Below are 18,889 nucleotides of genomic sequence, written 5' to 3'. Positions count from 1 at the left end.
CCCTCTGGAGTAGGTGTCAATGCCCTGTGGGTAACAGATTTACTCTGCATTCTTTTAAACCAAGGAAAGCTGTTACCGCCACAGCCTTAAAAGAAGCATGGGCAGCCATAATCATTCAGAAGTACTGTCGTGCGTATCTTGTCCGCAGTTTGTACCAACTGATTCGCGTGGCCGCCATCACCATCCAGGCCTACACCCGAGGATTCCTGGCGAGGAGGAGGTATCGAAAGGTGCGGTTTTCTGGGATGTGAATGTCTGTTCGTACATGTCCACCACAGGTGGGATTTGGTTATTGTTTCAAAAGTCTAGGTAGGAGAACATTTGCAAATGATGCTACTGATGAGGGATTGATTTCCAAAATATACAAAAGAACTCGTACAGCTTAATATCAAAAAACCAGCCCAATCAAAAAATGGGCAGAAGACCTAGATCGACATTTCGCCACAGAAGGCATACAGATGGCCAGTAGGCACATGAAAAGATGCTCAACATGGCGAATTATTAGAGAAATGCAAATCAAAACTACAATGAGGTATCACCTCACACCCGTCAGAATGTCCATCATTAAAAAGTCTACAAATAATAAATGCTGTAGAGGATGTGGAGAAAAAAGGAGCCCTCCTACACTGTTTGTGGGAATGTAAATTGGTGCAGCCACTATGGAGAACAGTATGGAGGTTCCTTAAAAAATTAAAAATAGAGTTATCATATGATCCTTCAATCCCACTCCTGGGCATATATCCAGAGAAAACTAATTCGAAAAGATACATGCACCCCTATGTTCATAGCAGTGCTATTTACAGTAGCTAAGCCATTGGAAGCAACTTAAATGTCCATCAGCAGAGGAATGGATAAAGAAGATGTGGGTGTGTGTGTGTGTGTGTGTGTGTGTGTGTATGTATATATATGTATATATACAATGTAATATTACACAGCCATAAAAAAGAATGCAGTAATGCCATTTGCAGCAACATGGATGGGCCTCTAGATTATCATATTAAATGAAGTAAGTCAGAGAAAGACAAATATCATATGACTTCAGTTATATGTGGAGTCTTTAAAAATGATACAAATGAACTTATTTATAAAACAGAAATAGACTCGCAGACACAGAAAACAAACCTAGGGTTAGTTACCAAAGGGGATAGCAGGAGGTGGATAGATAAATTAAGAGTTCGGGATTAACATATACACACTACTATATATAAAATAGATAAACAACAAGAACTTCCTGTATAGCACAGGGAACTATATACTCTATCTTTTAATAACCTATAATGGAAAAAGAATCTGAAAAAGAATATATATATAGGTATAACTGAATCACTTTGCTATACACTTGAAACTAACACAGCATTGTAAATAATTACAATTATTTACAATGTAAATAATTGTCATTTACAATGTAAAAAAGAATCTGAAAAAAGATAGGTAATAGTGCTCTGTGGGTTGATTACAAGAAATTCATATTTTACCCTGTAGGAATATTTTGGTAGTTTTATCTCCCAACATTGGAAGAGTTGATGAGAAAAACAGTAGAGACCCAGTTTGCATTTCACAAAATCTTGTTTTAAAGATGCTGGAGGAACACAAGGCTGTGATCCTTCAGAAGTATGCCCGGGCGTGGCTGGCCAGACGCAGATTCCAAAATATCCGACGATTTGTGCTCAACATTCAGCTTACTTACAGAGTTCAGCGTTTGCAGAAAAAGCTAGAAGACCAGGTAGGTGTTCCCAATGCATCTTTCATATTTACTTTTTCTAACAGATATATTTTGTTCTGGGCCAGTTCCCTAGCTATGCTGTTGACGAAATTATTTTAAGGCAGGACAGGAAAAATTGAACATAAAATTTTCTCTACCATTTGAGCCACAACCTTGTCCCCTTTAGCGTGGGTTGTGCGTCTCCGTTATATGTTAACTAGATCCTCTTAGAAGATGCAGGAAAGCCTACCCACCCCCTCCTCCCCAAAAAAGCAATTTCCTCCTGGTGCCAGCCAGGTAGCTGCTTACGAGATAACTTTCCTTCCTTAATGCTATAAAGGGTCACAGTGATCCACTACTTGTCTTGTTGGACTACGTAAACTGTCAATATATTACTTTGACGTATAGCCCTTTGTCTTAAAAACTTATGTAACTGTGCTTTGACCTCTAACAGGCGGAACAGTGCTCAGAGCTTTCTGAAAGATTGTCTCCTGGGTTATAATCCTCAGGTTGGCTCGAATAAAATACTTTATTTCTTTTTTAAATTGAATATTGATTAATTATTTTTTTTTTTTGTCAACACTGTTAAGATTTATGCCCATGTTAGGACGTTCAAACAGTTTACGTGGACCAACTGAGCTAGGAAACAGAAGCGCACTGTGAAGGGCTGATACATATGGTTGTGTGGGTTGTGCACTGCACAAGGGCACCTGCCCAAGAGAGCAAGTGGGGCTGAAATCCAGTCTGGCTTCACTTGCCAGCCCATGTGTCTTGGTATAAAGCTGTACTGCCTTGAGGCATGGGTGCCTTTTTCTAATTTGCACAAAGATGCTACCTGCATGCCAAGCCATGCTCCCTCAGGGCTGCACTGGCCCAGAGAAGTTGCCGTTTTCTAACTTGCCCAAAGGTCCATGTGGTCTAGCTACAGCCCTGCCAAGTTTGGGGAGATTCCCCATACCATTCCCATTGATAGGAAAAAACTTCATATACCCTCAACCAGTGGGAGAGAGCTGTGGAATATGCAGTGTCCAGTTCTATGAAACATACTCCTGCATCTGTCTCAGATAATAATGAGATTCTCCTACAATAAACTTTAAACTTAGCCCTAGGGGTTGTTGGTGAATGGATGAATGTGCAGACAAGAAACTTTAGGTTTTGATAGTTTCCCCTCCTTGTGCTGTTGTGCAGCAGGCCTGCATGTTATATAGCTTGTGGAGAACAGCATTGAAAAACAGCCCTGGCCAAGTGGGAGCAGGGCCCGTGGGAGTGTCCACACTCCCTGAGCTCCTTTCTAGGTGTTCATGTGCTTAGGGCTGCCATAACAAGCCAGCACAGACTGGGTGCTTAAACAACAGACATTTATTTTCTCACAGTGCTGGAGGCTGAAAGCCCAAGATCAAGGTGTTGGCAGCGTTGGTCTCTTCCGAGGGGTTTCTCCTTGGCTTACACGTGGTCGTCTTCTCCCTGTGTGTGTCTGGGTCCTAATCTGTTCTCATAAGGACAGCAGTCATACTGGATTAGGGCCCGCCTGTATGACCTCGTTTTACCTTAATTACATCTTTAAAGACCCAATCTCTAAATACACTGACGTTCTGAGGTACTGGTGGTTAGCACTTCAACATGTGGATTTGGGGGGATGGAGGGGACACAGCTCAGCCCACCACATTAGGGCTGTCCTGGAGCTCCACGGTTGGACTAAAAGAGCCACCCACTCAGGAAGGCATTTGCCTAACTAGCTCTGCATCCCTATCTTGACTAGGTTGAAGGTGCTCATACATGCCATTGTAATGATAACTGTGGACAGTGTAAAGAAACCTCCGATTTAGATGAGAACTTGGGAGGAGCAAATGGAACAGCTTCTTTATTTGGATAAACCCCTAAGTATAGGATGTTTCTTTCCTCTAGAACAGAGAGAACCATGGGCTGGTGGAAAAGCTGACCAGCCTGGCTGCTCTTCAGGCCGGTGACGTGGAGAAGATTCAGAAACTGGAATCAGAGCTGGACAGAGCAGCCACCCACAGGCAGAATTATGAGGAGAAGGGGAAGAGGTACAAGGCTTCCGTGGAAGAGGTCTGTGCTGGAAGTGACTATGGGCATAGGTTGTGAGTCGTGCCGTGAAAGAGATCACAGTGCAGCATTTTCCCACAGAGTAGACTTCCGCAGAGCAAATCAGATTTTGCCATTGGCTTCCATTACCGAAGAGAGCCTGCATTTTAGGGGAGGAGAGATCTGAGGCCTAGAGTCCGGGTGGGGGCAGAAGAGGAGGCTGATGCTTCAAGAAGCACAATATAAGGTTTCCTCTTCCTTTCCACGTTTGTAAAGTGATGAAAGGCCTGAGAAAGAGCCTTGGTCAGGTGCTTCCCTCCCTTCCAGCATGACCTTGATCTCCTGTCACTTGTCCACCTGGTGTGCATCCTGGAAGCATCGTCCCCGGAGCAGCAGTGCAAAGCATGGGCAGGTTTTCATCTCTGTGGTGTAGTAAAAAGAGCAGTAGACATAAAACCCAGATATCCCAGGCTCAAATCTTCTCTGGGCAACCTTGGACAAGTCACTTACCCTCTGTGAATTTTGGTTTCCTCATATGTAAAATGGGAATAACAAAAAGGGACTGACAGAATTATTGTGAAGATAAAATTGTCAGATAAAATAATTTAACCAAGTGACTGTCACAGAGCCCCGCGAAAGCGTGAACTGCTGTTTTCTAAGCAGGTGGTCTTCATTAGCGTCCGTTCTGCACCTTCTGAAGTGCCACAGCACCCACCGTGGTGGCAGCCTGGAGCCCCAGGGCATCCCTCTGCCCTCCCCACGACCAGATGCCTGGCTGCACCAACACGACTGCTGGCATCCCCCTCACTGCCAGTCACCAGCCATCAGCACCCAGGGGCCCCCATCTGCCAGCGCAGCAGGCACTTTACAAGAGAACTTAGGTCGTGATCACACATCCTTCCTGAGTCTCAAAGTGTGAATCCACTTTATATCATAAATTTCTTATATTAAGTATATAAATACCCTGGCCAAGAAAAAGGCAGAGAAGTTTCCTTGACTTTGGGAAAACCTTGGATTTGGTTCTTTCTCCTTGATTTCAGCCATTTCCGGGCGAGGCTGGGAACTAGTGTCTGTCGAAGTCACATGGAGCCCTTGCACGTGGAGCTAAACACAGCGTCTTGCAGTGGGCTGGTGCCGGCTGTTACCTATGGATGGGAGCCGAGACCAAAAAATACTAATTTAAAAATATACAGGCAGTGGGGACAAAACTCAAAGCGAGGTTTTCAAAAAAGCATTTTTTTCTTCCCTTTGCTAGAAATTGGCAAAGCTTCAGAAGCGTAATTCAGAATTGGAAATACAAAAAGAGCAAATACAGCTGAAGCTTCAAGAGAAGACTGACGAGTTGAAAGGTAAAGCCCAAGGTGATCCGACACACATTCACCCGTTCACAAGTCCAGTCATTCAGGAAATAGGTACTGGGTGGGAACTGAGTTTCAGGCTGGACCAGGAGGCTGTGGCATAATGAGTAAACTTTCACTCCACAGAGAATAACTTTATTTAAAATCGTGGCAACTGTACCCTACAGATTCATCCGGTTTATTTCCATCTTTTGTTGGAGCACAGCCGTCCCTGTCTCAGAACCTCCTGGGCCATTTACAAAGTACCGATGGGTGGGCCATCAGCCTGGAGCTGTGATATCAGAAGACGGGGTGGGGGAGTGTAGTGGGCGGTGGTGGCAGGTATGGTTCAGAGTCTGTTTTTTTTTTTTTTTTTTGCGGTACGCGGGCCTCTCACTGTTGTGGCCTCTCCCGTTGCGGAGCACAGGCTCCGGACGCGCAGGCTCAGCGGCCATGGCTCACGGGCCCAGCTGCTCCGCAGCATGTGGGATCTTCCTGGACCCGGGCACGAACCCGTGTCCCCTGCATCAGCAGGCGGACGCTCAACCACTGCGCCACCAGGGAAACCCCAGAGTCTGTATTTTTTTAAACCTTGTAGTCATCCTGATGCATTGTCCAGGGCAGTGTTGGGATAATGTTTGTGGCTTACCAAGCATCTGCACTCAGATTTCAGCTCTGTCCAGGTTACTTAGTCTAAGTGGTACCCAGGTCCTCTGCCACTGTCCTGGCCCTGAACAAGGGGCCCCGCTTAGCGCTGAGCTACATCAGCCCTGAGCTGTCAGAGGCAGGCCCTTGGGACCAGCAGTAACACTTTCCTTTGGAGTGTGGAGCAGCCATCCTTAGCCTAGCTCTGTCCATCTGTACTTGTCCGACTCAAATTCTAATTGCAAGCCCTTGCTAAGTCCCAGAAAAGGCAGCAGGAACGTGAGCCAAGTGCTTCCTCACCAGGTAGTTTAAATCACCACGCTGGATTATCTGTTGTGTCCAGGAGCTATTCCTTAAGCTCCAGCGTGGGGGCAGGGGCGCAAGGGTTCAGGCCTGGGGATCTAGCACACACCTTAGGCCCAGCTGTTGGGGGATGTGCCAGCATCTGGAGCAGCACTAAGCCCTGGGCTTCGGGTCCGAGTGCAGGAGAAGCACATGTCGGGAGGAGGAAGTAAACATCCTGAGACCTGGCCAGCAGAGCAGGCAGGGTGTTCCGGTGATGCCCAGGATAGGCATGACCTCCTGCTGCACATACTGTGTGCCCTGCACCCTGTCTCTAAGGGCTGATGACGTGGGTGCTGAGGCCCACGTACGTGGCAGTGTTGGACAGGAAGAGGTTAGAGGTCTGGGAGTAAACCTTGAACTCGAATTAGGGAAGGACTTTTTCATTACAATCCATTCCTCTTGAGTGTTTGTTCTTCTTTCTAACTTCTTTAAGTGGAATTTCCCACAAAACATTTTAAATTCCCACACGTATGTCCTGAAAATTATATATTTGACAGCATTGACATGTTTGGGTGGGTAATTTTATAACTCCTTCTAAAAAGTGCCTGGAAGCTTTCACACCCCATGTTTATAAACTGCTTATCCTGTGGGTCTCCCTACACGTGGCAAACTGAGTTTTACGAAAGCACCAACTTCCACTTAACTCTTGTGACGTGGGACTCAAGGATATTATCGAATGCTGTTTCCCCTTTTGGAGATTCCACCTTGGGCAAAATCTCATTGCTTTGGGGAAGAAAGTCCCATTTGGACAGCCTCTTTAGCCCATTTGCAAATAGCCCAAGATGGTAGACACCAGAATTGAAGTCAATTCTGTGAATGAATTAAACACTGAAATTATACCAAATACAGTATCTTCTAAATTAAAGCTTAAGCATTTTCCCTAGTGTTTTCTGGATGACTCATGACATTCTGAAGCAGTCATTTTGATTCAGGGACATTTTACACTGCATTAGACAAACTATTAAACTGTTGGCTTTTTTTTTTTTTTTAAACAAAGTCATGTGGAGGATTACTATTGTCACCTCATCCCTGGGCTCCCCTCTGGGGCAGGACTCAGAAATGAGGTAGAACTCAAGGACGAGGTGTCAGCTAAGCACATATCGGGCTGTCAGGCTTTGATGGGCTGCATCTGTTAATCCTGTGCCCATGCTGAAGGGCACACATTGGGAATGTGGAGCTCTCCTAAGCAGACACTGTCTTGAACCCCAGTGATTGTTTCCCAGTGGTCAGGAGCCCACTTAACCTACACCTTGTGTTGGATTCTTGTATTGTATTTAAATGCAACAGTTGCTTTTTAGACTTCCTCTTCCCCAGATGAAGACAGACACTTTATTATTTTCTTGGTTATCATGAATGAGTGATTCTCCACCAAGGCCCTTTGGTTCCCACCCACCCCCACCCCCCGCCAGGGGACATTTGGCCAAATCTGGAGACATTTTTGGTGTCACAGCTAGAGCAGAGGTGCTACTGACCTCCAGTGGGTAGAAGCCGGGGATGCCAGTCAACATCCTACAATGAGCAGGATGGCCCCCTCTCCACAGCAAAGAATTATCTAGCCCGAAGCATCAGTAGTGCTGAGATTGAGAACCCCTGTCATAAATTGATCATCTTCTTCCCAAAGGGTTTCTGTTTATTTATTTATTTTTATTTTTTTTGCGGTACACGGGCCTCTCACTGTTGTGGCCTCTCCCGTTGCGGAGCACAGGCTCCGGATGCGCAGGCCCAGCGGCCATGGCTCACGGGCCCAGCCGCTCCGCGGCATGTGGGATCTTCCCGGACCGGGGCACGAACCCGTGTCCCCTGCATCGGTAGGCGGACTCTCAACCACTGCACCACCAGGGAAGCCCTGGTTTTTTTTTAATAATAATATTTATTGTCTCAAAGCCAACATATCTATTTGAATAAAGCAAATGGTATTCAGACCAATAAAAGTACTCTGAAACTATTCATAGATTCCAACATAACCAATTTGTGAGGGTTATTATTTTGAAACCCCCTTATCTATTTCTAACTTATAAAAAATGACATTTATACTCTCACCTTAAGTCCCATTAATCATAAATACCACGTGATTATTCTTACATTCTCACTTTCTTAAATGTGCCATGAAACAGTCAAGGCATTGCTTTGCGGACATATTTCAAAGGTATTCATTCTCCTTCACAGAAAAAATGGACAACCTCACCAAGCAGCTCTTTGATGATGTGCAGAAAGAAGAACGACAGAGAATGTATGAAATCTCATTTGTCTTAAAGCCACTGCTTTTTTCCCTCTCTGCTCTTTTCTGTTTTGCGTCTCAGCTTGCAGGTAGCAGATCACAGGTACAGGAGAGCAGGGTGTGAATATTTTTAGGAAGTGAGAGATTGAGCTTTGAGAGAGCTAAGTGCCCAGTGTGCACCTCTCAGACACTGCACAGGTTCTGGAGTTGTGGGCACAGTGGACCTTTATTGCCAAGACAGTGAGAAGTTCAGAGACTGCCACCTTTTCATCTTCCATCAAGTCCAAGGATGAAAATTAGTGCCTCTTAAATAAACCTCCCTTCCTTCCCCTCACCCCCCACATTGTATCTGTAAACTTGACTCTTGTCTCAGGTAGTAATGTGTGTAACCCACCTCACACAAATTAAGACAGGTCCCCATGAGCTTGTACTGTACCAGCCCTGCCTTTCCTGTCTCAGTATCAAATCCTTTGCTAAGGTCTAGAGGCTCCAGTCTGTGCCCCCCTCTCTTAAGAAGTCAACTCACAGGCTTTTAGATCTCCAGGTAGGGATTCATGGCAGGCTGTTGGGGAGAGATGGAACATTCTTGCATATCTCTGTCCAAGGCTAAAAGGCACAGGGCTGCCTGGGTGGCAGGATATACAGCTTCCCTGTGAAGTTAGTTAGCAGAAGAACCTGGGTCTGGATGAAGAGGGCAGGATGCTAAGCAGTTAGGGGAGGGAGTGTCACTGAAAATCTCCAAGAGTTAACAGATACATAGAGTGTTTTATGATCCTACATCTGTTTTGTTTGTTGTTTTTGATGTATCGTTGATTTATAGTATTATATTAGTTTCATGTGTACAACATAGTGATTCAAACTTTTTATACATTGTACTCCATTTATAGTTATAAGATATTAGCTAATATTCCCTGTGTTATATAATATATCCTTTTAGCTTATTTATTTTATACATAGTAGTTTGTACCTCTTAATCCCCTACCCCTTTCTTGCCCCTCCACTTTCCCTCTCCCCACTGATAGCCACTAGTTTGTTCTCTGTGAGTCTGTTTCTGTTTTGCTACATTCGTTCGTTTTATTTTTTAGATTCCACATATAAGTGATAACACACAGTATTTGTCTTTCTCTGTCTGACTTATTTCACTAAGGTATTATACCCCCCAGTTTCATCCATGTTGTTGCAAATGGAAAATTTTCTTTTTTATGGCTGAGTAATATTCCATTGTATACATATGCCACATCTTCTTTATCCATTCATCTGTTGATGGACACTTAGGACACTTCCATATCTTGGCTATTGTAAATAGTGCTGCTGTGAACATTGGGGTGCATGTATCCTTGTGAATTAGTGTTTTCATTTTCTTCGCATATATACCTAGGACTGCAATTGCTGGGCCATACTTACATCAGTTTTTAAATAGGGATAGTTAACTCTTTACCTTGAAAAGTCTGTTTTTCACTGAACTCTAAAATCTAGGATAGAGGAGCTCAGCTATTGGCATCTGCTGGTGTTCTCGGGCCCCTTAGGAGTGATCATTTCAAGCAGGGGCTTGGAGAGCCAGCCTGAGGCCAAGTCATTTTGACCCCTTTGCAGTCCTCATCAGCCCTCACCTGCAGCTCCTTTTGGTCCCTGGTCAGCTGCCTGGGGAAGACTTGGTCCTGTCACAAACCTTGAGAGGCTCAGAGGTGCCACAGTCAGTGGGCATACTTCTGGTCAGTTTAGGCTACACGTCTGAGATTCTCTTTACGTAAGATTTCTGGTTGCAATTTGCTTCTTCAAATGTATTTTCCTGGCCTCTTAGGAGCACTGTAGTTTTTTTTTTTTTTAAGTCTGAAAACAAAGTTTAAAAGCTTGTTAATACCTGTAAGAAGAAATGAAACAAAAACCTATTGGGCGTATGACTCTCTTCCTCAGGATTTTCCTCTTTGTGCTATAAAAGCAAGTCATAAAATGGACTGAGTTGACAGCCCAGCAAGTGGGAAGATGATTTCTTAAACTCACAGAGCGCCTAGGATGGCTTCAATTCCGACTGGGCCCCTGTGAGCTATGTAGGGCTGGTCTAGGCTCTGTATCTCTCTTCGGTTATTTTTCTTGGGCTCAATTGAGCAGTCATCGTACAAGGAATTGGCTTTCTGTGGCCTTTTGGGCACCTGGGTTTGCTGCAGTTTATTCTAAGATGATTGAAGAGCTGAACCCTTTCACATCTTAAATGGCTATTAATTTAGTAACCATTTAACTGGTTTAGGACTAAGTATTAACTTGTTCAGGACTAAGCCAAACTGCTCCAAGGATCCTTGGTTCGAGGCAGGGGACAGGACTTAGCAGAATGTGCCACGGTCTTTTCTGAGTGAAGTGGCCCCTTTAGGGGACCACGTGGGACCGGGGCGGCTTGGGGGATACATGACCCCCAACAAGCATTGAGTCTTTACGTTTAGCCTCCCTCTCCTGCGCGTCCTCGGAGTGACCCCTGTAGAGCCACAGTTCTCTGATCAGAAGGTGTAAGAAGAAGCTGCCTTAACCTAAGGGGACAGAAAGCCGTCTGCTAAACAGAAGACCGTTGTCCTCACAATAGGTCTTAACTTGGCTCTTCCTTTCGGAAGGAAGAGCCTCTTATCTTCCAAATGGTCTGTAGTTCTACTTCAGGGTAAAGCCTTTAGAGACGGTTCAAAATTTTCTTTTGCTGCTTAGACTTCTTGAAAAAAGTTTTGAACTGAAAACGCAAGACTATGAGAAGCAGATCCGGTTTTTGAAAGAAGAAATGAAAGCTCTCAGAGATGAGAAGATGCAACTGCAGCATCAGCTGGAGGGAGAGCGGGTCACCTCTGATGGCCTGAAAGGGGAGGTGGCCCGGCTGAGCAAGCAGGCAAAGGTAGGAGCTGCTCACCCCCCACAAGCTCTTTGGCTGACTCGTCTGACCTGCAGGAGTGGGAGGAACTTCACATCCCTGCAGGGTCAGCTGACAGTACCCATGTGAGGGCAGAAAGCCAAAGGACCCCGATTCCTCCAATTCTTCTAAGTGTAAACTCCCCCGCTGCCTTTGACTTAGCAATACTGTTTTTTTATGTTTTAAAAGTCAGCTTTCTAACTTTGTAAAAATTACATTTACATAAAGTTGTTCAAGTATGTTGACCCAGAGAATACTTCCATATTAAATTATAAATTGATGTGAATCCCTGTTATATAATCCATCATGTTGTATATCTGGTAATACCGGTATTAAAATTAAATGACCATATCAGAATCTTCCATTTTAAAGTGTTATCAGATAATCTACACAAGCAGTGGTCCATGCCTGGACGATCAAGGTTTTAACTAAATTCCTTCCCCATTGGAAAATACAAACCTGTTTGTCCCTCTCTTCTTCAAGGCAGACCATTTTAGTGTAAGGTTGGAAAGCTTTTAAGCTTCCACTAGATATGTGAGACACATGTTAGTAGAAAATTGTTATGATTACACAGATATCCTCTGTAATCATCAAGGAGTACCCGTGCATAGTTTAGAAGATGTGTCATGGAATCGTACCTGGGTTGCCTCTGAATTTCTTAGCAGAACTGCCAATATTCTCTGGGCCCTAGTCTCCTATTATTTGAAAGTAGTAGATTGGACTGTGGAATCTGGAAGGACCACATATGCCTATGAGTCCTGCATTCTTAGCAGCCACATAAGACTGATGTCAATCTGGGAGTCACGTCATCTGGCTGCAGTCTATATCTTGGGAAATCATGTGGCTGCCCTTGGAGTACGGCACCAGTGTTTGTCACTCGTTTCCTTTTTGGTAGCTAAAACTATGATCCACACTTTCCAATGTGGTATATTAAGGAGATTAGTCTGATTTTCAAAGAAAATAAACCCATTGTCATCATGATACATGTTATAATAAGCCTGTAAGTAAATACAGATATGACTTGGAACATTTACTGAAGTGTTACCAGAAGTCGGGCTTGAGGGTGGATAGTCCTGGGTCCCCTGTCAGCTGTCCATGTGACCCTGAACGTGCCATGTAACGCTTATGCAGCTTCAGTTTTCTGATCTATAAAAGGTCATTCTACTCACCTTATAGACCTATTACAAGGATGAGGTCGTGTATGTAAAATGATCAGTAAATGCCAACTTGATCTCCCTTTTCACCCCCTGTGGAAACAAGAGCTTTAACCTTTAAACACTTAGGCTGACTGAGAAAATATTCAGGAAGGGTTACTCACCTCTGAACAGCTCCCATAGCTGCAGAAGACAAACCTGAGCTCACATGTGAATAGAGGCAGAATACAGCCTCTTCCCCACAACCAGAGCTGCCCCTCTTGGACCCGGGTCATGTCCTCACTGCCAACTCCCAGACCTCCAGGGCATGCCCTGCCCCTGCCGCTGGGCCACATCTAAACGTACCTGGAGCCCAGACCCTTGACTTGGCCCACTTCCTTGCAACCAAGATTTCATCGTACAGTGAGAGAGCACTTATCCCCTGTGCTTGATTTCTCGCAGCTCCTTCCCCCTCCCTCCCCTCCCCAAGCTTGCAGTAAGTACTTATTTTTTCCCTTTTTATAGTAGGGAAACTAATTCTATTGCTACAACCAAGTACATCTGGGAAGCACAGTATTTTAGATAGTTAAACAAGGTTTTAAGGCCAAGCCTTATGGGCAGCGATGGTTTAACAAGATTTTAACTGAGAAACTGCACTTAGGACAACTTGCACAGATAAATAATACAGTAATAGTGCTCCCTTTGTCTGATGTAAATCACGATAGCTGTTTTTTCTTCACCTGGTTCCATCATTGCTGGGATTCAGACAATCTCTGAGTTTGAAAAGGAGATAGAGCTACTTCAGACACAGAAGATAGAAGTGGAAAAACATGTGCAGTCCCAGAAACGGGAAATGAGAGGTAACGAAAATATGAGTCACTGAGTCCATTGGGGTGCAGGCTGAAATTATCATAGGTGTTGCTGTTAAGGCAGTGTGTCCTTTGATTGGTCTGAGGCTGGTTAGTTAGTTGGTTGGTTGGATAGCTGGTAAGTTAGTCAGCTGATGAGATGGTTAGCTGGAGAGTCTGAAGGGCTAGAGAACTGGGTCCTTAAAAAGGAAATGGGAAAAGAGAAATTAGGCAAAAATGTCATTTATACCAGTTGTGCCTTTTTCTCTCAGAAAAGGTGTCGGAAATCACCAAACAACTTCTTGAGAGCTACGACACTGAAGATGTAAGAAGCAGGTAATCATTTTTGCATTACCAAGCATTTAAAAAAAGGTAACACATGAAAGAGATGATTTTCTTACCCTCCTCATTGTTGCAGGCTCTCTCCGGAAGATTTGGAACATTTAAATGAGGATGGAGAACTTTGGTTTGCTTATGAAGGACTAAAAAAAGCAACACGGTGAGAAATTTCCTTCAGGTTCTTTGTGATTTTTCAGAGATAATGTACTATTGGAAACTCAAAAGTTTATCTTCCATAGATTTGATAGACAAAAGTAAATTCCTTATAGTAGAATGGTCTAATAATCCCTGGAAATATTTCTTTGAAGATTGAGTAAATTAGTTTAATAATGAAGAACAATCTCTTTGTGGGATAACTGGCCAAGTAATAAAACCCATAACCTGTACAATGAAAACTGACTATATCAAATAAGTTAGCCAGTGTTGCTATAGATATATAAATATGTTTATTTATTTATTTATTTTTGGCTGTGTTGGGTCTTCGTTGCTGTGCACAGGCTTTCTCTAGTTGTGGCGAGCAGGGGCTACTCTTCATTGTGGTGCGCGGGCTTCTCATTGCAGTGGCTTCTCTTGTTACGGAGCACGGGTTCTAGGCACATGGGCTTCCGTAGTTGTGGCACGTGGCCTCAGTAGTTGCGGTGTACGGGCTTAGTTGCTCTGCGGCATGTGAGAACTTCCCGGACCAGGGCTCGAACCCGTGTCCCCTGCATTGGCAGGCGGATTCTTAACCACTGCGCCACCAGGGAAGTCCCTATAGATATGTTTAAATTTAAGGCGTTTGCTTTTTTAAAAATTAGTAAAGTATTTTTAGAGCAGTTTTAGGTTCACAGCAAACCGAACAGAAAGTACAGAGGTTTCTCATATACCTCCTACCCCTACACATGCACAGCCATTATCAACACCTCTCACTAGAGCGTACATCTTTTAAAACTGATGAACCTACGCTGACACATCATTATCACCCAGAGTCAATCATTTACCCTAGGGTTTACTCTTGGTGTTGTACATTCTATGGGTTTTGAAAAATGTATAATAACATGTATCTTTATCATTGTTGCATCACACAGAACGTATTTTTTTAATTATTAGAGTAAAAATAGAATTTTAATAATGTCCAAAATAAAATTTCTTATCATTAACTGCATGTTAACACCACATAACACTTCCTAACCAGCTAGAAGGAGTTTATAATTTTATGTTCCTAATTCCATAGCTTGTAACCTTGTGTACACAAGTAAACTTTCTGTGCTTAGCGCCTGGCTCTTAATTGTGGGTTTTCATAACTGCTGCAGAAGTACACACTCAGAGTCATCAGCAGAATAAAGACTGCAGTTAACTTCTTGACACCTCCTCTAACAGCATTTTGGAGAGCCATCTCCAGTCCCAGAAGGATTGCTACGAAAAGGAGATTGAAGCTCTGAACTCCAAAGTGGTGCATCTAAGTCAGGAAATCAACCACCTGCAGAAATTATTTAGAGAAGAGAATGACATCAATGAAAGTATCCGTCATGAAGTCACCAGGCTAACATCAGAAAACATGGTATGGTCTCAGCTGCGGGCCCCAGTCGTGGCCATTATTCTGGAGATGTTATGCATTAGTGGAGTAAAATTCAGTGTCTCAGCTGTAAAACAGATTACATTTCCCAGGAGTGAAATAGCTGGTTCAGAAGATAAAACTATAAAATTACCCCAGGCTGGAAAGCATTTTAAGAGGGTTTACCATAGGATAGGTCCAGATTCTGTGATGTGTGTGCTCTTAAATCTATCCATTTTAAATCTAGCCCTAACCCCTTGGCAAGTAACAAAAAGCATTAAGGTAAAAAGGTACCTCTTGAGAGGGGTGTGCATTCAGAAGGTCAGTCGCCCTGCTCATGCCCTTCATCTCACTGTTTCAACAGCTTCCTTCTTCCGTGATGCCTGTTCTTCTCCACTGCCATTTGTCTCATCCTTTCTTCTCACTCATGTCTACTGGCATGAAGAAATACCTTAGGAACCTTCTCAACAAAAACAATCCTTTCTTAACCCCACACCCCTTGCAGCCACCACCCCATTTCTCTGGGGGACTTGGCCACACTTCTCCATGCCACCTGGCTGTGATTTCTCCACTCACCTCCCGTTTACTCTGTGGCCACCCCATTCTGTGGGCTGCCTCTCCCGCTAACTGAATCTGCCTGCACAGGGCTGAGCACAGAGGGTTCCTTTCCACCCTCGTCTAAGTCTCTCAGCAGCACTTGGTGATGTTAATGACTCCCTCTCCCTCCTTTCTGTTCTGCTGGCTTCCAGGACACTGTGGTCTCCCAGGCTTCTCATCCCGCCTCGCTGGCTGCTGCTTCTCTCCTTCTTTACTGGTCCCTCTTCCTCCCCCTATAGCCTGGAAGCATTAGGAAGTCTCAGTGCTGTGTCAACACGTGAGCATGTGTGACCCTGGGCACAGCGGACATATGGAACGGTAGTTAAGGACCTGCACGTCTTTGTTTATTCCTTGGGTGATGCTTTAATGAGGAATTTGCAGTGAAATCCAATTGCACAGTCAAACAAGTATTTTTCGTTTGGACTTCAGAGGCACGGGTGTTTTCATAAACTTGCACGATAGAAAAACTCTCCGTACGTGACTAGGGGTGGAAATGATGGACATTTAAACAAATATTAGCTAGACAAAGACAGAGGATTATGAAACATATTGGATCATTCCAGACCTCTGCTAACAGAGCCGTGCACAGCCTGGAATTCAGAGGGCACGGTAGAACCCCTTTGAGATGATTCTCCTGTTTCTAGATGAGGAGATAATGTCTCTGGGCCTGGACCAAAGAGACTGGCTGCCATTCCGTCACATCATCCCTCCCTCAACTCAGCAGAGAATTCCCGTATGCCTTCCCAGATGTATACTTCCTTCTCTCCAGGAGACCTTGGAGATGTGGAGGTTGTAGCTATGTGAGAACTGCTCACCCTGAGCATGCTGGTGTTTCTTGTGACTATATAGGTCTTGAGGTTAAAAAAAAAAAAAAAAATTGCATCAATCCAGTCTATGCTTTGGCTAGCTCTCTTACACAACTATACTAGACGTATGTTCCATGGGGTTAATGACCTAGACAGTTTAGTTTGCTTCTGAGCAGCTCTGAGATTTTAAAGTTTATACGTGAAAGTATTCTAATATTTCTAATTCTTCTCTAAAGATGATCCCAGACTTTAAACAGCAAATTGCAGAACTGGAGAAGCAGAAGCAAGATCTTGAAATCCGCCTGAATGAACAAGCTGAAAACATGAAAGGTAACTGGAACCCTCATGAAGCTGCTTTTAATGGTTTCCCGTATCCAGGAAATGACCAAAAAAATCATCATCAAACTGATTCTCCATGGAGTCAGGCAGGTGACATAAATGTGAGAAGTGGGGGCTTCCCTGGTGGCGCAGTGGTTGAGAGTCCGCCTGCCGATGCAGGGGACACGGGTTCGTGCCCCGGTCCGGGAAGATCCCACATGACGCGGAGCAGCTGGGCCCGTGAGCCATGGCCGCTGAGCCTGTGCGTCCGCAGCCTGTGCTCCGCAACGGGAGAGGCCACAACAGTGAGAGGCCCACGTACTGGGGAAAAAAAAAAAAAAGTGAGAAGTGGGCTGGGTGGACAGTACATTAAGGTTCATGGCATTTAAAGGCGGCAGCTGCTTCCAGGGTCCGTTGATTGTTGGCAAGTAAGAATTCGGGCCCCAGTATTGCTTGATATTCCTATTTTTAAAGAAAAACCAGAAATCCAGGTTTTTATGTGAAATATCACAATTTTTAAATAATGGCTTGAAAAGTTTTTAAACACTGTTCAGACCACATAAAACCTAATCTGTAGCTGGGTACAGTTTAGAACCCCGATAACTGAAAATATGAAAATACGGCCAAACCCAAATCAGAATGCAGTGACATGGCCACCAAAGGACTGACAGTTCTTCTCATTATAGGAAAACTAGAAGAGTTGTCTAATCAGTTGAATCACAATCAGGAAGAGGAAGGAACGCAAAGAAAGTAAGTATCATTGTGCATGTACCTCAGGTTCACGTTCATGTAATGCTTTTCTTTTCTGAAATTGTGGGTGATACCAAAGAAAGGTTATTAAACCAAAAAAGCAAGGTGTTAATTAAGATATATAATTTGTTAGCATTCAAGTGTGAAGAAAAGAAATACTTGTGTACACACACACACACCCTTCTCTGGGAGAGTGTATGAGAAATGAAACAAAACGTTGGGTGCCTGCAGGGAGGGTAACTGGGTGGCTGGCGCATAGGGGAGGGAGGAGACTTACTTTTCACTGTGTAGACTTTTATACCCCTAGAACATTATGCCATACACATGGATTATCTCTTCAGAAAAAATTGATAACATAAGATCGTGTGAAAGAGAACAGTTTCTCTCTCAGCAGACCACTTAGGGTAAGGCTTAAAATCCATGTTGATAGAGAATCTTCATCGATAAACCCCCCAGATTACATCCTGACCAACAGAGGGCCTGATAGAGCCTTGTGAGGAAAATGTTTTGCCACCAGCTTGTTGAGATACTTTTTTAAAAAATGATGGGGTTTTTTGTTTTTTGGGTTTTTTTTTTAACATCTTTATTGGTGTATAATTGCTTTACAATTGTGTGTTAGTTTCTGCTGTATAACGAAGTGAATCAGCTGTATATATACATATATCCTCATATCTCCTCCCTCTTGCTTCTCCCTCCCACCCACCCTATCCCACCCCTTTGTGGTCACAAAGCACCCAGCTGATCTCCCTGTGCTATGTGGCTGCTTCCCACTAGCTATCTGTTTTACATTTGGTAGTGTATATATGTCAATGCTACTCTCTCACTTTGTCCCAGCTTACCCTTCCCCCTCCTCATGTCCTCAAGTCCATTCTCTACATCTATGTCTTTATTCCTGTCCTGCCCCTAGGTTCATCAGAACTATTTTTTTTTAGATTCCATATATATGCGTTAGCATACGGTATTTGTTTTTCTCTTTCTGACTGACTTCACTCTGTATGACAGACTCTAGTTCCATCCACCTCACTACAAATAACTCAGTTTCATTTCTTTGTATGGCTGAGTGATATTCCATTGTATATATGTGCCACATCTTCTTTATCCATTCATCTGTTGATGGACACTTAGGTTGCTTCCATGTCCTGGCTATTGTAAATAGTGCTGCAATGAACATTGTGGTACATGACTCTTTTTGAATTATGGTTTTCTCAGGGTATATGCCCAGTAGTGGGATTGCTGGGTCATATGGTAATTCTATTTTTAGTTTTTTAAGGAACCTCCATTACTGTTCTCCACAGTGGTTGTATCAATTTACATTCACACCAACAGTGCAAGAGGGTTCCCTTTTCTAAAAATGTTTTTGAAGCTATTTTAATTCAATGGTTTTGTA

At 43.9% G+C, this 18,889-nt stretch overlaps 1 protein-coding gene across 5 annotated transcripts in view; it reads left to right on the top strand.

Moving 5' to 3' along the window:
- MYO5C (myosin VC) overlaps nucleotides 1-18,889 on the top strand; it is a 118,880-nt gene that overhangs the window by 58,301 nt on the left and 41,690 nt on the right. For 4 of the 5 annotated variants that reach the window (XR_004525168.2, XM_073801016.1, XM_019946549.3 and 1 more), the window contains exons 20-31: nucleotides 65-230; nucleotides 1,577-1,723; nucleotides 3,608-3,772; nucleotides 5,004-5,097; nucleotides 8,242-8,305; nucleotides 10,982-11,162; nucleotides 13,077-13,170; nucleotides 13,431-13,494; nucleotides 13,577-13,657; nucleotides 14,857-15,037; nucleotides 16,671-16,764; nucleotides 17,439-17,502. Coding sequence is in view for 4 of the 5 variants with exons in the window: in XM_073801016.1 (XP_073657117.1) it covers nucleotides 65-230; nucleotides 1,577-1,723; nucleotides 3,608-3,772; nucleotides 5,004-5,097; nucleotides 8,242-8,305; nucleotides 10,982-11,162; nucleotides 13,077-13,170; nucleotides 13,431-13,494; nucleotides 13,577-13,657; nucleotides 14,857-15,037; nucleotides 16,671-16,764; nucleotides 17,439-17,502 (1,395 nt within the window). In the remaining variant the exon portion in view is untranslated. The remainder of the gene's footprint in view (nucleotides 1-64; nucleotides 231-1,576; nucleotides 1,724-3,607; nucleotides 3,773-5,003; nucleotides 5,098-8,241; nucleotides 8,306-10,981; nucleotides 11,163-13,076; nucleotides 13,171-13,430; nucleotides 13,495-13,576; nucleotides 13,658-14,856; nucleotides 15,038-16,670; nucleotides 16,765-17,438; nucleotides 17,503-18,889) is intronic. The other variant, XM_073801017.1, reaches the window with a different exon arrangement.

This window comes from Tursiops truncatus, chromosome 2 (genome assembly GCF_011762595.2).
Source record: "Tursiops truncatus isolate mTurTru1 chromosome 2, mTurTru1.mat.Y, whole genome shotgun sequence".
NCBI lineage: Eukaryota > Metazoa > Chordata > Mammalia > Artiodactyla > Delphinidae > Tursiops > Tursiops truncatus.
The sequence above is the reverse complement of the archived record's forward strand: the minus strand, read 5'-3'. Positions and strand labels throughout refer to the sequence as shown.